The sequence below is a fragment of the Vanessa tameamea genome, chromosome 17 (genome assembly GCF_037043105.1).
Source record: "Vanessa tameamea isolate UH-Manoa-2023 chromosome 17, ilVanTame1 primary haplotype, whole genome shotgun sequence".
Taxonomy (NCBI): Eukaryota; Metazoa; Arthropoda; class Insecta; order Lepidoptera; family Nymphalidae; genus Vanessa; species Vanessa tameamea.
Genome location: NC_087325.1, coordinates 3,557,660 through 3,570,976, shown reverse-complemented (window position 1 = coordinate 3,570,976; position 13,317 = coordinate 3,557,660). Strand labels below are relative to the sequence as shown.

Sequence of the window (13,317 nt, the reverse complement as noted above, 5' to 3'; positions counted from 1 at the left end):
CTAAAAAGCATCTTTAACAAAAACATGGGGTATAGTTCACATCAAAATAATATTTATAAAAATTATAACAAATTTTTGGATAAACTATATAATACAATAAAACAATTTTGTTGCTAGTGTAAAATCTATAACTTGTTTTTCTTGCATAAAATTTCTTGGACTAGCTTATGAGTTATAATATTTGTTTTAGTTTTTGAACGTATATTTTTATTTATATATATATTTTAACAAAAATAAATGAATGTCCGCATGTTTTTAATTTGTTTACGTTTTTAGGATATACTGGTTAATTAGTGGAATAAATTGATTGCAAAACTATGAAGAAAATGTGCTTTAGTGCTAAATACGTTTTACGATCAAAAATTCATAACGGTGTGAAATAACTATAAAAAAGTTAATATGTACGAGTTTAAGTAAGATTAACTAGAGTCAACAGAAACCCAGTGATTACTTATAAGTTCTACAATAAGAGTGCAAGTTAATTGACCAAAATGATCAGCCATCAAGTTTCGGATTTGATATTGGGCTTAAAATCTCGACACACTGAGACTCGACATAAAGCCATTCGAGAGCTTGTGCACTTTGTAAAAACTGACCTGCGAGAAATGTCTCAAGAATCATTAACACAAGCTTTCGATGAGTTTAATCAACAAATACATCTTCTAACTTCAAGCTATGATAGCAACGACAAAAAGGCTGGAATATTGACTATAGGTAATATTGATTATAGGCAAAATTTAATTTGTTGATAATAACTAGTTTTTACATTTAAATTTTATTCTAATACACTACAGGTAGTTTAAATTACAATAAGCCTTTTCCTGCAAACTTAGTATGTATATGTGTTAATTTAACAATTCTGAGACTCAGTACAAAATCCTGAATGTTAACTATATGAATATTTGGCTATTATTACATTTTTAAAGTACCACTTACATTGATCAAACAACAACAGCTCTATTCATGTAATTCTGTTAAACAGAAAATAGGATAATCTTATTATTGATTAAAATTGTAAATATTAAATTTTCTAATAATTATCTACTTTTGTTATAATTTGTGAAAATATTTAGTTGTGATAATTTTTCATAATGCTTATAACAGTGTTTGGTGTTAGTAAAAATATATTTTATTAACAATTATATAAATAAATTTTATTATTTAATGACAATTGAATGCAAGAAAATAAATGTTTATTGTTAATGCAATAAATATATGTGGGTATGGTAATTTCTATTGCGTTAGGAGTTATGGATAAAATACTGCATTAATTTAAGCTTCTATAGGCTATAGAAGCTTAAATTAATGCATTCAAACCATAAAAGGAGTAAAACCTAATAAACAATTTTGCATGGAATTTATGCAATATCATTGGGTGCGATTTGAGCATAGCAGAATAGAGGGGAAGAGAATGGCATTATGTTGGTTTATAAATAAAGATATATTAATCATGAACTGTTTAATGTGTATAAAATAATTTCTTATTAGAAAACCTCAAGGTATATGTAAAAGATTTGTTTATATCAACTCTTTTTTGGATTATAATAGGATAAAGATATTGTCATACTTCTAATACCTTCATACTCATTAAAACTAAGGTATAAAATATTTAAATTGTCTCACTGACTGTAGGGAAAGACTAAGTGACTGTAAGGTAGATTTGAGTGAGGATGCATTGAACTTATTTTACCACACTACTCTGATGTTTAATTAGTCAGTATTTCAAACAAAGTATGCATTATCTTCCTCATGAGGATTTCTTTTACTGCAAATCTTGAGATCTTGAAATAAAATATAAACAAAAATAATGCATATAACGACACAGTGGTTCTTGGCTAGATTTTAATCTTCAATCTGGGTTCATATGAACTAGCCATCGCAGATATCTGTATATTTAAATATAACTAAATGAAAGTTATTGTTTTTATAAATTTTGGATTGAAATCATATTTTTATTTCAGTTTGCTTAATCAGTGGTGATTCTGAGGCTCACAAAACAAGAATAAACAGATATGCTCAATACTTGAGAAACATATTTCCTTTAAATGATATAAATATTTTAGAACTAGCTGCCAAATCAATGGGGCGAATTGCCACAACACTAGGTATAAAAAGAGGTGAATTTGTTGAACTTGAAATAAAGAGAGCTTTTGAGTGGCTGGCTGAAGAAAGAAATGAAGGAAAAAGACTGTCAGCCTGTTTTATATTGAGAGAACTTGCAATTGCTATGCCTTCATATTTTTTTCAGCACATTAATGGTTTTTTCAACTATATTATGCTACCGCTACGTGATCCTAAAGAGCAAGTTAGAGAAGCAGCTGGAAAGGCTCTAAGAGCTGCATTTGTTGTTACCGCCCAAAGAGAAATACCTGAACAAAGTAACAAGGCTCATTGGTATATACAGTGCTATGAGGAGGCCATGGCTTCATTTACTGACACAATGGCAAGGGAAAGAGTTTTATGCAGAGATGATCATGTGCATGGAGCCTTGTTAATTTTTAATGAACTTCTTAGATGTTCAAATTCAAATTGGGAGAAAAAATACACAGCACTTATGCAAAAACTGGACTCCGAACAAGAAATAACTGAAGAGATTAGCAGTTTAAATCGAAAAAATCATCCACTATCATATTACAATTATGATGAACGAAATCAATGTATTAGCATTTTTGAATCTAGTATCTGTAAAAAGTTAATAACCGAAAAATATGATAAAATCGCTATTGGTAAGTATTATCTGTTAGATTTTTTTTTTACATTCTTTTAGAATTTATGTATCACTGATTTTATATCATGATTTTTTTAAATGGTTGGCTCTGTTAAGAATCTAGAGAATCGTAAATGAAATATTATTTTATTAATGTAACCTTACATAAACAAAGCAACTTTTACTGCCCACATAAAATCTGATAGAAGTGTTTTAGTTGATATCAATTGGTATTAAATTAAAGTTTATAATTTTTAGATGTTATGGCACAGCAAATATCTAGATCCCACAGTGTACATCAAATGCTTCTGTTAATAATACCAAGATTGTCTGCATTTAATAGAGAAGCATTTGCAAGGAAGCATTTAAAATCTACAATAAACCACCTGATTACGTTTTTGAGAGGTAGAGAAAAAGAGAAAGCAATGGCTTTCACAACTTTAGGGCTGATATGTGTTGCAATGGAAGATGACATTCAGCAATATTTATCGAGAATTATTGAAATAATAAAAGTGACTTTACCACTTAAAGATGTACCAAAGAAAAGGAATGGAACAGAAACCCCTCTGTTAAACTGTGTAACATTGTTAGGTATAGCAATGAAGGAAAATGTTTCAAATGAAATAAGAGAGCTTTTAGATCCCATTTGTGCCACTGGGTTGAGCCCACAATTGACAACATGTCTTAAGGAACTCAGTCAAAGTTTACCATCTTTAAAAAAAGAAATAACTGATAGATTACTTCACATTTTATCTCTAATATTAAGAAAAAAACCTTACATTTCCAGCAATACAGAGTCTCCCTCAATGCTAATGTTATCAACAGCATTGTTAATTGAGCCACATGATGCTGTTAAATTAGTTTTAGCTCTACACACTCTTGGTACTTTTGATTTTGAGTGGAACAATACACTTATGTCTTTTATTAGAAGATGTACAGATCATTATTTGCAGTGTGAACAGCAAGACGTACGCTTGGAAACTATAAAAACTGTGGCTAAATTGCTTATTAAAGCCATTGAAAGAAGTGCATACACAAATTCGCGAACTTTAAATTCTTTGATTGATGAATCTCTAGGCAAACTTTTGTCAATTGGTCATTCAGATTTTGATCACGAGGTTCGCTATAGAGTGCTTGAAATTTTTACTAATCCAATATTTGATAAGTACTTGGCCATCGAAGAACATCTCAGCTGTCTTTTTGTCGCAATCAATGATTCAAACACTGATGTAAGTGAATTAGCTTTGTGTATTGTTGGTAGATTGAGCAACATTAATCCAAGTTATACTACACCAGCATTGCGTCAACTTTTTGTTCAAATTTTAATGGAACTGCAGTACTCAGAATCAAGTCGAAATAAGGAGCAATCACTGAGAATGGTTAACAATATTATTTCTCATGCTCCAAGATTGACTCGACAATTTGTAGATACCATTCTTAAGGTGCTTGTGCCCAAACTGACAGAGAGTGAGAGTAATTCTGTTATGATATCGACGATTCTAAAAGCTATAGGCGACTTGGTAGAAGTGAATGGAGGAGGCAATGCCTTGGTACAGTGGTTACCTGATTTAATTTCAGTACAGCTTGAAATACTTTCGGATCCAAATCAACTAGAAAAAAGAAGTGTAGCATTGTGGTCATTCGGTCAAGTTATCAGTGCTATTGGATATGTAGTTACGCCATACATGGAGTTTCCTACTTTAATGGATATGCTACTAAATCTTTTAAAAACTGAACAACATGCAAGAGATAGGCGAGAAATTATTCGTGTTTTGGGTCTTTTAGGTGCCTTAGATCCCTACAAACATAGGATTAATCAAGGATTAATTGACTTTCAAACAGTATCCACTTTAATACCTATAACTGATACGGCTTCCACTCACGATAATTTTGATATAAATGTCAGTGAAATGCTTGTCAGTATGTCGCCACTAGTTTTGGACGAATTCTACCCTGCTATTGCCGTTACATCCCTGATGCGTATATTACGTGATCCACTTCTAGCACAGCACCATACCAGTGTAGTTCATTCTGTTACTTATATATTTCAAACTTTGGGTATTAAATGTGTCCCCTATATATCGCGTGTTACACCCAGCCTCCTGTATGTGATTCGTACAACTGATAACCACAACTTCAGGGAGTTCCTTTTCACAAAACTGGCAATAATTATTTCAGTAGTTAAGATCCATATACGGGCGTATTTGGAAGAAATATTTGATTTAATTAAAGAATATTGGACGCCAGATAGTCAGCTACAAAACACGCTCATTTTATTAGTCGAACATATAACTGTAGCTATTGGAACTGAATTCAAGATATATCTTCGAAAGATATTACCAAATATCTTAAGAGTACTAAAATGTGACAACAGCAAGGATAAAATTTTAACAGAAAAGCTATTGTTGGCCATACAAAAGTTTGAAAACAATTTAGATGATGTCCTCTTGTCAATAGTGCCAACTATTACTGGGCTATTCGATGGTAGAAATATTCCGATATCAATATCAAAATTGGCAATGGAGACTATAGAACACTTGTCTATGTATTTGAATTTTAGACCGTTTTCGGCAATGATAATACAAGCACTTGCAAAAGTCTTGGAGAATAGTCCAACTCTGCGCCAAACGGCAATGAACACTCTCTGTGCACTTATTGTTCAACTGGGACGGCAGTATATAGACTACATTCCCTCTGTTGATCGAATTTTGGTAAAAAATAAAATTCAGTCACCCAATTACATTGTACTTGTAACGAGACTACAAGTGATTTCGACATTAGCTTCAGATGATGATTACTTAGATGAAACCAGATTAAGATTACGAAATCTAAAAACGGATGTAAGTAAAATTTTAATTACCGTTAAAGAAAATTTACGTAAGAACTTTAATGCGATGTAATTGTTTTGTGTTACAGGTCGTAAGCAACAGTGATCACCAAGCTATACAGAAGCTGACACTAAATGTAGATAAACTGCGAAAATGTTGGTTGGTTAACAATCTCATATCTAAGGAAGATTGGTTAGAATGGCTACGTCAATTAAGTGTCGGATTTCTTACTGAATCAAATAGCCCTGCTATGCGGTAGGTTATTATAATTTTTAAATATATACAGATATATGTATCTCTATTTATTATTATTATACAAACACTTTCTAGTGGATTTAACACATGACCGTTTTGCAGAGCATGTTCGAGCTTAGCACAAAATTATCCTCAATTAGCAAGTGATCTATTCAATGCTGCATTTATGTCTTGTTGGACTGAGCTGGGTGAGGAGCCTAGGTATGAATTAGTGGCAGCCTTAGAACGGGCCCTTTCAGTCCCCGACGTGCCCGAGCTGGCTCTGGCTGTGCTTAACTTAGCGGAATTCCTGGAACATTGCGAAAAAGGCGCTTTGCCTATATCTATTAAACTTCTCGGTGACACTGCAATCACTTGTAGGGCATACGCAAAAGCTCTATACTATAAGGTAAGTACTGAGCATAGGATGGCTCAAGTATTTGCTTTTCCTAAAGATGAAATTTTATAGAAATTAAAGTTTTTAACTGGTAAACATAGGTGCATAAAATAGGTAAATGTTCTATATTAATATGTTTTTATAGGAAGAAGAATATAGGAGAAATCCTTCCACACAAGTTGTTGAGGCTCTTATTCATATAAATAATAAATTACAACAAAAAGAATCGGCTAATGGTTTATTGGAAAAAGTGATAATGCAGAAAAATAATGGCGACTGTTCGTTGAACGTTCATGTTCGCTGGTATGAAAAGTTACACAATTGGGATCAGGCATTGGACCTTTACAGTAAGAAGCTAGAAATAGAACCGCAAGATGTCGAGTCGAGGATGGGTATGATGCGTTGCTTGGAGGCCATGGGTGAATGGCGGAAATTGTATAACATAACTACTGAGCAGTGGGATTCAATGGCAGATGATAACAAAAATAAGTCTGCAAAAATGGCTGCAGCCGCATCTTGGGGTCTTCAGGAGTGGGATTCTATGAAAAAATACGTACAGTGTATCCCAGAAGACAACCAGGAAGGAGCATTTTACAGAGCAATTTTGTCCATACACCAAGGACAGTGGTCGGAATCGAGACACTACGTTGACTTAGCAAGGAATTTGTTAGATGCTGAATTGTCAGCCGTTGTTGGAGAAAGCTATCAAAGAGCGTATGGAGCATTGGTAAATGCCCAACTATTGACGGAACTGGAAGAAGTAGTAACGTATAAACTTGTAGAAGAAAGGAGGAGTATCTTACACCGAACTTGGTGGACGAGGCTTCAGGGCGGTCAACGTTTAGTTGAGGATTGGCGAAAAATGCTTCAAATACGCAGCTTAGTATTAACCCCGCGCGAAGATTTTCAGACTTGGTTAAAGTTTGCGTCACTTTGTAGAAAAACGGGTGCAATAAGTCAAGCGCATAAAATAGTTCTTTCAATATTAGGTAGCGATCCGGTGACTAACCCTGACGTATTACTACATGCACAAGATCCTAGAATCGTTTTAGCATACAGCAAAAATTTGTGGGATGTTGGAAATAAACGCTACGCTTATGATGTATTACAAAGGCTCGTAGACACATCTAAGCCAGATAATGAAGATCAGTGTAGATTGCTTGCACGGTGCCATTTAAAACTTGGCTCCTGGTGTGAATCTCTTCAAGAAATTAATGAACTTTCTATTCCGGAAATTTTGAGGAATTATAATGAAGCTATTATTCTAGCCCCTGAGTGGTATAAGGCCTGCCACGCGTGGGCTTGTATGAACTTCGAAACTGTTTTGTTCTACAAACAACAAGACAATATTTCGGAGAGTAGTATAGCCGGTAGCTCGAGTGAGAAAAAGATATCACGTGCAGAGTTTATCAACAGCTATACTATACCAGCTATTGAAGGTTTCTTCAAATCCATTAGTCTATCAAATGGAAACTCTCTTCAAGATACATTGAGACTACTCACGCTGTGGTTCGATCATGGCCATCATCCAGCAATATATGATGCGTTATTCGAGGGTGTCAGACAGATTGACGTTAAAATATGGTTACAAGTGATACCGCAACTAATAGCACGAATAGATTCGCCAAGAAGTTTAGTTGCTAAATTGGTGCACATTCTACTCATAGATATTGGAAAAACGCATCCGCAGGCGTTGGTTTACCCTTTGACTGTCGCTACTAAATCTTCCTTTGTCACGAGAAAATCTGCCGCAAATTATATTCTTAAAACTATGAGTACTCATTCACATAGGCTAGTTAACGAGGCTGCTATTATATCAGAGGAATTAATCAAAGTAGCCATGTTATGGCACGATCAAGTTTACACCGCACTGGACGACGCTTCGAGGTAACACCACAACAATCCATATATGAGGTGATAAATAGCATCAGTCTCATTCAAATATTTTGTTAATTTTAGGTTGTACTACAGTGAGAAAGATTATAGGGGAATGTTTCGCACCCTCGATAAAATGCACGCGATGCTCGATCGTCCGCCGGAGACTTTGAAGGAGGTTTCTTTTCTACAAATGTACGGGCGAGATCTACAGGAGGCGCATCGGTGGTGCGAATTGTACAAGGTATGGTTACCGTTCAATGAGCGAGACGGCCCGAGACGAGACGAGACCGCTAACTGTGGGCTACTCCATAGGAAAGCAACGAGGAGCGGTTTCTGAACGAGGCGTGGGACCTGTACTGCCACGTGGTGCGGCGCATCGGCCAGCAAGTGCGCTCGCCCACGTCGCTGGAGCTGCAGTACGTGAGTCGCCGCCTGCACAACTGCCGCGACCTGGAGCTGGCCGTGCCCGGCTCCTACGTGCCCGACCAGCGCCTCATACGCATCGCCACCATCGACACGCACTTGCAGGTGCCGACCCTACCCTCGGTCTCTTTGTCGGTCGCGGCGGACGTATCTAATTGTTTAAATTTTTTCTTTTAGGTGATCAAATCGAAACAGCGGCCTCGTCGTCTGACCATTCGAGGTTCCGATGGGAAACAGTACATGTTCCTTCTGAAGGGTCACGAAGATTTGCGTCAGGACGAAAGGGTCATGCAGCTGTTCGGACTCGTCAACACGCTCCTCCAGGTGGACACGAGCACTAATAGACATGACCTTGCCATACAGAGGTATGCAGTCGTACCTCTGTCTCCTAACTCGGGATTGATCGGTTGGGTGCCGCAGTGCGACACGCTATACAATTTAGTCAGTGACTACAGAGATAAAAAGTCGAATAAGTTGACTCTAACCAAGGAACAGCAGATCATGATGAGCATGGCGTCTGACTACCAGAAATTAATGCTGAAACATAAGGTATGATATAAGGGCGCAAGTTAATACATACGTATCTGTTCACATACCTTTGTAAGTGCGCCTTTGCGCGCGCGTCCACGTTAAATTATCGATATACAATATAAATACTCGGTCTACTTGATTTTACTGTTTTTATTCCGCCATTAATTATCCCACGCACACTAAGACATCTTGCGAGCACGAGTCACATTTATATTAATGAACGACCACCGTGCTTATCGTGTTATAATTATTATAAACAAAAAATATTTTCAGGTGGAAGTTTTTGAATACACACTTTCTCAGACACCTGGAAATGATCTGTCGCGGCTTCTTTGGTTGAAGAGTCCATCAGCGGAGGCATGGTTCGAACGACGCACGAATTACACGCGATCGCTGGCGGTTATGAGCATGGTGGGCTACATATTGGGACTCGGAGATCGGCATCCCTCTAACATCATGCTGCATAGAGTGACCGGCAAAGTTCTTCATATAGATTTCGGAGACTGTTTCGAAGTCACGCAAACTAGAGAAAGGTTTCCAGAGAAGATTCCGTTTAGATTGACAAGAATGTTAATCGATGCAATGGAGGTAAGAGTACTTTTATTACATAAGAAAATATAATCTCTTTTTTCTTAAATATTCTTCTTTTTACTTAAAATAATTATTAATACATTATTTACATTTACTTCATAGGTAACTGGAATAGAAGGCACGTATCGTTTTACATGCGAGTCGGTGATGCATGTTCTTCACAAGCATAGAGATAGCGTCATGGCGGTCCTTGAAGCATTTGTCTATGACCCGTTGCTCAACTGGAGACTAATAGATAACGAAAAGCACTCTATCACGGAGTCTACTTTCTCCTCAGATATAGATTCCTCTTACTCCCTTCCAAGCAGAAGCCGTAACCATTTACACTATGAGTCTTTGGAAATGCCGGCCGAATCTAATCTCAATAAACGCGCATTGGCTATATTGAACAGAATACGAGACAAATTGACTGGGAGGGACTTCCCTCACATAGAAGCAGTAGTCAGTGTACCGAAACAAGTGGATCTCTTGATAAAAATTGCTACGAACAATGAAAACTTGTGTCAGTGTTATATGGGGTGGTGCCCGTTTTGGTGAAAAGTTGTTGTGTATGATAGTTTGAGTTTCACAGTTATATTTCTAAAGTGCATATTGTTTAAGTTCCTAGAATATAAACAAGTCACGTTATGAAGACGTAAGTATATTATATTATCTTAACGTTGAAAAGATTTCATAAGTACTCGTATTTACTCATAATGACTATAAGGTGCCTATAACAGGTGGTTATCTTTTGCTTACGCAACATTTGGACGTTTAATGCACTTTAAATTTATTTATTATCGATTTATATATCAAGATTTTTATTATTATAATATATATATTATACACACTGTCTAATTTAATAACTCGCATTTCAAACATAATAGCGAAAGGAGAAATTAAAGAACAATTGTTCTCCTGGTACTTGTATAATATGAGAACTGGATAAGAGCGATATAAAATACTTCTCAGCTCATTCCTGCACGAGCCTGCTCTTTGGTTTTGAAGTTCCTTATGAGATATGTATTTCTTGTCGGTAATTATTGTAATCTTACTAATATTATGAATGTTGAGATGTTTTTTTATTTTATCAAGCACAGGGCGGATTTTGAATAGGGAGAGATTCTTAATTCCTACCACTAGACGTGCGGGCAAAGCCGCATGCGGTAGCTAATTCTATTTAATTCCTATCAATGCCAAATGCCAAATTTCATATATTTATATAATTCCGGTAACGTATATATTATAATACTGAAACGATTATTTATTTAGAAATTGATAAATATAAGAAGTATTTTTTAAATGTCTAAATGTTCTTTGTTGACCTAATGTAATCAATTAAATTATTTAAATTCTTATAAATAATGCAAAAAATAAAATGGTATTTGAAGTTTAATTTAATCTATTTAACAGAACGCTGAAGTATCATTAAGGATTAAGATTCTGTCAATCACTTCTTCGAAAAAAACACTGATAAATAATATTTATCTATGTATTTCCATGTAGTTTCATGACTGTAAGTATTATTTTACCTTAAGACACATTTTTAAAATATGTAAAAACTTTATAACATGTGAGGAATAATAAATGATAACTAGATACAAATGTTTTACTATAAACGTTTTGCTTTAGTCGACATCGCAGAATGACTACTGAATAGCTCAGTTCTCAATAACACTGTCTTTTTTGTAACTGACGAATGAAAGTGGTAACAATTCAGATAACTTCGTACACAAGACTTTGTCCAAAGTTGGTTTGCCCAAATACACTTGAATGTCACCATCGGAACCACAGAATTCGCTTAGAGTTTGTCTACACACACCGCAGGGCGCCGTGAAGCTGTCCTTCTGATAGGCGACCACTGCCACTGCTTTGAAATTCACATAGCCGTCGCAAACAGCTTTTGGTACAGCCGCTCTCTCTGCGCAGATACATGGCGTGAGCGTTGAATTTTCTATGTTACATCCTGTATATACTTTTGAACCATCTTCTGTGAGAATCGCTGCACCCACTGCGAAATTCGAGTATGGACAGTAAGCTCGTTTTCGAATCTCCACGGCTTCTCGTAATAGACTTTTTATTTCTTCGCCTGCAATAAAAATGTTACTCTCTTTAATTGAATAACAAGGCCCTGATCAGGATTATCCTGATAAGGTAGCCGACCTTCCGGAGTGTCCGTACGATATGGGTCTATTGAGTAATAACATTATTTACTAATCGTATATTTAAAATTGAGATACATTTTCACTTGAATTTTGTTTGTTACACAAAAACCAATACGAAGTAAACATGAAACTTTGCAAATTATTTATTTACCAATAGATTAGGAATGTAGGTCAATGCGTAACAGTAAGCTTGCTAATAAAAATAGATTTCCTCTATAATTTAGCGCAATCATTGCGAGCTCGGAATATTTGTCTAATATAAAAAGAGAAAAAAAAACATTTTAGAATAAAAGTTAAAGTATATTATATAGAACGAGGCAAGGTCTGACTTACCCAAAGAACTGAAGTCGACAGTTTTGAAATTATCCATTAGCTCGTAATTATGATCGTAATTTCAAGTGCGTGGCGAATTGTAGAGGCGTCCAACTCTCTATGCGGTCACCGGTCAACTGTTGTCTGATTATCGCTAACGATTGTTGATTAAATACTCTGACTTTTATAATTGAAAGTATCTTGTGTGAACTTATGAATTGAGACTGTCGATACACACGAGTTACGTTTAAATACTAAGCTTAATATTCATCTAAATTACACAAGAGAAGAATTGTTAATCTCGTAGCTAGTAGTCTCGCGATGTACAAAATAATCATACTAGTAATATTATATCATAGAGTTAATTTAAGTTTGAGTCTACTAATCTTCTTTAAGTGGTACTATCGTATTATGATAGTTTTATGAATTAACGGCTAATAGTGAGTTTTAAGCCGCATCATTTGTACTGTCAACGTAGTCACAAAGATTACAAAACCAAGACGCAGTCCAAGGAAATGCTGCTAGAAAATAAAGATATATGAAAACGTTCTATATAATTTTTTCAGATCTGTAAAATGTCTTCATAAATGTGTCTGCAGGGGAGATAGATATATTTTATAGATAAGCTACATTATGTGCCATTTAATGTGATTAAAATAAATGTAAAAAAATAGATGAGAACTTTAGTCATTCTTATCAAAATAAAATTCCTATAAATTTGGTGTTTTATTAAAAAAAATTGCTTATCATTTTGTGACCAGTAGGCACGGAAAATGTAATTATTTGAACAAAGGTGTAATAAAAGTCTTAGGGCGTGCGGTAATATGCATTGTATGTTTACGGGCGGATAGTTAGATTAGCTCGATACTGATTGTATTATAATATCCTATAAAATAAAAGTCCATAGCTAATATGATATAAACCTACAGTACGATAACAGAGTAAAGTCTTAGTCTCAAATTATAACATATTATGTCGAAGAGTTACTTATTTTTTTTTAATAAAGGTGCTTATGTTAGCGGAAATCTCTCAACGAACTTCTTCCATGATTAAGAGGTTATTATTTTTACAACTCTAGAAACTCACTTTATTTAGGCTTTATAAAATATTTTCGAAAAGTGGAAGAATAGAATGATAATTACAATAATTTTAAAGAACATAATGATACTAATAATGAGAATGAATACCACAGTAAAATATGACGAGTGAAAGTAAGGCGTAAACGTCAGGAGACCAAGGTAAAATAGTACGTTCAATGTCTTTACAATTTCC

General features: G+C 35.0%; 2 protein-coding genes across 2 annotated transcripts; one reads left to right on the top strand and one right to left on the bottom strand.

The window, feature by feature from the left end:
- The first annotated feature begins 183 nt into the window (after window positions 1–183).
- Window positions 184–11,658, top strand: LOC113400303 (serine/threonine-protein kinase mTor-like). Its single transcript, XM_026639827.2, has 11 exons — window positions 184–714; window positions 1,962–2,726; window positions 2,966–5,547; window positions 5,624–5,790; window positions 5,893–6,178; window positions 6,312–8,053; window positions 8,126–8,285; window positions 8,357–8,572; window positions 8,645–9,016; window positions 9,272–9,586; window positions 9,692–11,658. The coding sequence occupies exons 1-11, from the start codon at window positions 492–494 to the stop codon at window positions 10,124–10,126; spliced, it is 7,263 nt and encodes a 2,420-aa protein (XP_026495612.1). The 5' UTR covers window positions 184–491; the 3' UTR covers window positions 10,127–11,658.
- Window positions 11,160–12,329, bottom strand: LOC113400306 (cytidine deaminase-like). Its single transcript, XM_026639830.2, has 2 exons — window positions 12,067–12,329; window positions 11,160–11,657 (listed from the first exon to the last, which is right to left on the bottom strand). Exons 1-2 carry the CDS (start codon window positions 12,101–12,103, stop codon window positions 11,230–11,232), a joined length of 465 nt encoding a protein of 154 aa, XP_026495615.1. The 5' UTR covers window positions 12,104–12,329; the 3' UTR covers window positions 11,160–11,229.
- Window positions 12,330–13,317: the final 988 nt, after the last annotated feature.

Excerpts from the sequence above, each read along its gene's own strand:
- LOC113400303 (XM_026639827.2), top strand. The coding sequence starts at position 492 with ATGATCAGCCATCAAGTTTCGGATTTGATATTGGGCTTAAAATCTCGA. Across the intron at positions 8,054-8,125 it reads GCACTGGACGACGCTTCGAG|GTTGTACTACAGTGAGAAAG; the intron begins GTAACACCACAA and ends TGTTAATTTTAG. Across the intron at positions 8,286-8,356 it reads GGTGGTGCGAATTGTACAAG|GAAAGCAACGAGGAGCGGTT; the intron begins GTATGGTTACCG and ends GCTACTCCATAG.
- LOC113400306 (XM_026639830.2), bottom strand. The coding sequence starts at position 12,103 with ATGGATAATTTCAAAACTGTCGACTTCAGTTCTTTGG. Across the intron at positions 11,658-12,066 it reads TGTCGACTTCAGTTCTTTGG|GCGAAGAAATAAAAAGTCTA; the intron begins GTAAGTCAGACC and ends TTTTTATTGCAG.